General features: G+C 31.4%; 1 protein-coding gene across 1 annotated transcript; it reads left to right on the top strand.

Moving 5' to 3' along the window:
- The first annotated feature begins 339 nt into the window (after positions 1 to 339).
- Positions 340 to 1518, top strand: LOC131017287 (salt stress-induced hydrophobic peptide ESI3-like). The gene is made up of 2 exons (XM_057946013.1): positions 340 to 545; positions 988 to 1518. The coding sequence occupies exons 1-2, from the start codon at positions 465 to 467 to the stop codon at positions 1069 to 1071; spliced, it is 165 nt and encodes a 54-aa protein (XP_057801996.1). The 5' UTR covers positions 340 to 464; the 3' UTR covers positions 1072 to 1518.
- Positions 1519 to 2398: the final 880 nt, after the last annotated feature.

The following is a 2398-nucleotide window of genomic DNA, read 5'->3' as shown; positions in this document are numbered from 1 at the left end:
ATAACTTCACTAAATATTAGCACCGATTTTTACGATTCTCATATATTTATACATATTGTCATTAATAAACTAACTATTTTTAAAAATAATTTTATCAACTATTGTCACGTTTTTTTAGTTCGTGAAGTTCATTTTCCACTCAGCGAATTGCACAAAATAATAAATTTGTACCTGACCCACCAAAAGTGGTAATTAATCAAACACAACTTGCATGTATCACAATTAGAATTGACAAGTATGGCCACCTGGATTCCCACGTGTTCCAATTTCAACGCATTAGCTCTCAACATGTTGACACCTCTCTTTTATGCTCTTCATTTGTTATTTCTTTTCCTCGCTAGTTATTATTGTTTCTTGTTTTTCTTTCTTCCCATCCAAATTCACGAGGCTCAACCTCTTCTCCTCGTAAGAAAAAACGAAATTGTTCATTTGATTTTCTGAAAGGAAAAAAAGAAGATAATTTGATGGGTTCAGAGACATTTCTCGAAGTGATTCTGGCAATACTTGTGCCGCCTGTTGGGGTCTTCCTCAGATACGGCCTCGGAGTAATGATCTCTCTCTCTCTCATCTTGGTTTTGCAGAAAGAAAAATTAATTCACAATTTTGTGGATATGACATGAAAATTTCTCTTTTCCTCTTGTTGTAGGAAAAAAAAAATTAATGAATAGCATCCTCTAAAGCAAAAAAAATAATCTTTTATGGTTTTCTAAATTCTCTTGAAAATATATTTTAATTTCTGGAGATTCGGTTTATAATGGGGACATTTGTACAACAATTTTAAGCAACATTCAAATAAACTTGAAGATCCTAAAAAAGAACAATAAATAAAACAAAATTGACTTTTTGGGGGGCTTACGCCCCCTCTCCTCATGCCATGTCTGTCCACAAATGTGCTTGATTATACAGTGGGATTTGTTATCATTCGTGTTTTTCTTATTGGATTCTTGATTTTCTTGAATTATCTTTGTGTTCTTTGTTTCTTTTCAGATAGAATTTTGGATCGATCTTTTGCTAACGATCTTGGGATACTTACCGGGGATAATATATGCTATATATGTGATAGTCGTATAAAATCCCCGGTGCCGTGGCCGGAGGCGATGGGGTCTTGCTCTGTACATAATGATTTCAAGGCAAGTCTGTTGTTGTTGTAGTTGTTGTTGGTCGATTGCACGATAATTTTTTATTTTCTGTGCAATCGAATCATGTAATTTGTAGTGAAAATTCTCGTCTAGCTGCTTTCAAGAAACCGGAGAAAATATTTTTAGAAATTAGTGTTCTTGCTAAAGGATTAATTCTTAATTTCGCATTGAAGGGCAAAGTGCAGTGGGATTCTCAAAATTCATAGCTCTTAATTAGAATCACATTTCCCGTCTTGATGTTCGGGCTATGCATATTGTATATATGTATTGTTTAGCTATTTGTATTTTATGTATTATTTATTTTTTCCACTAGCAACATAGTGTAGTTCCAAGATTCTAAATACTATAAGATGCAACTCTTTTGCAATTCGAAATTTAATTATCTTATTTTTCACTATTGTTGATGGGCGTTTTCGGTGCATTTCTTGTATATTTGCGTTTTCTCTATTTATTCATCGAGAAAACTGTGTATTAAATCATGAATTCTATACCATTTTTGTAATTTTGACATGACTTTCGAAAGCTGACATCTAAATACTTATCTATATGTTTTTTTACAACTGAATTTGTGTAGTGGTAATATTTTGTGATTGACGAATGAGCACTTCCATTGATCATCAAGTAACAGACTGAACACAAAATATTGGAATTTGAAATACTTTTATAGTTATGTAAAGATATATACACACTAAATCGCGTAGAAATGACGCAAAACAAGCAACCAAAAAAAAAACAAAAATAGCATAGTTCAGTCCAATTTTAATGTTTGGTTTGCAATTGTATGTCTTTTAATGTTTTGTTTGCAATTGTATGTCATTGTTTTGAAGAATTGTTACTATTTAACATAGTGGTCATTTTAATGTGACTTTTGAAGTATGCGAATTAGATCATCATTTTTTTAATTTTTGCAATTCTGTCTCCTCATTTTTTTTTCGGTTGCCAGAGTGTTGAATTGGTGCTTATATGAATTAGTACATCGTCGTTTTTTTAGGCTTAAACGACGCCGTTTCATACAGTTTCAACTAAATTTTTTCCAAATTATAAAGGGATTCCTGTATTTGCACCATAGTTTTTAATATTCAGCAATTTTATAGAAAATAATGCCGTAATATGAATATTACGTGACGAATTAATCGATGTAAACTCCAATTCAATAATTTGACGACAAAAAGACAAAAAAAAATAAAAAAAAATTGAGGGGATGAAATTGTAAAAATGAAAAAGGTGGTGATTAATTTAGTTTGTCACACTTCAAAAAT

This window comes from Salvia miltiorrhiza, chromosome 3 (genome assembly GCF_028751815.1).
Source record: "Salvia miltiorrhiza cultivar Shanhuang (shh) chromosome 3, IMPLAD_Smil_shh, whole genome shotgun sequence".
Lineage (NCBI taxonomy): Eukaryota > Viridiplantae > Streptophyta > Magnoliopsida > Lamiales > Lamiaceae > Salvia > Salvia miltiorrhiza.
This window is presented reverse-complemented; position numbering and strand designations above follow the sequence as displayed.

Excerpts from the sequence above, each read along its gene's own strand:
- LOC131017287 (XM_057946013.1), top strand. The coding sequence starts at position 465 with ATGGGTTCAGAGACATTTCTCGAAGTGATTCTGGCAATACTTGTGCCG. Across the intron at positions 546-987 it reads TCCTCAGATACGGCCTCGGA|ATAGAATTTTGGATCGATCT; the intron begins GTAATGATCTCT and ends GTTTCTTTTCAG.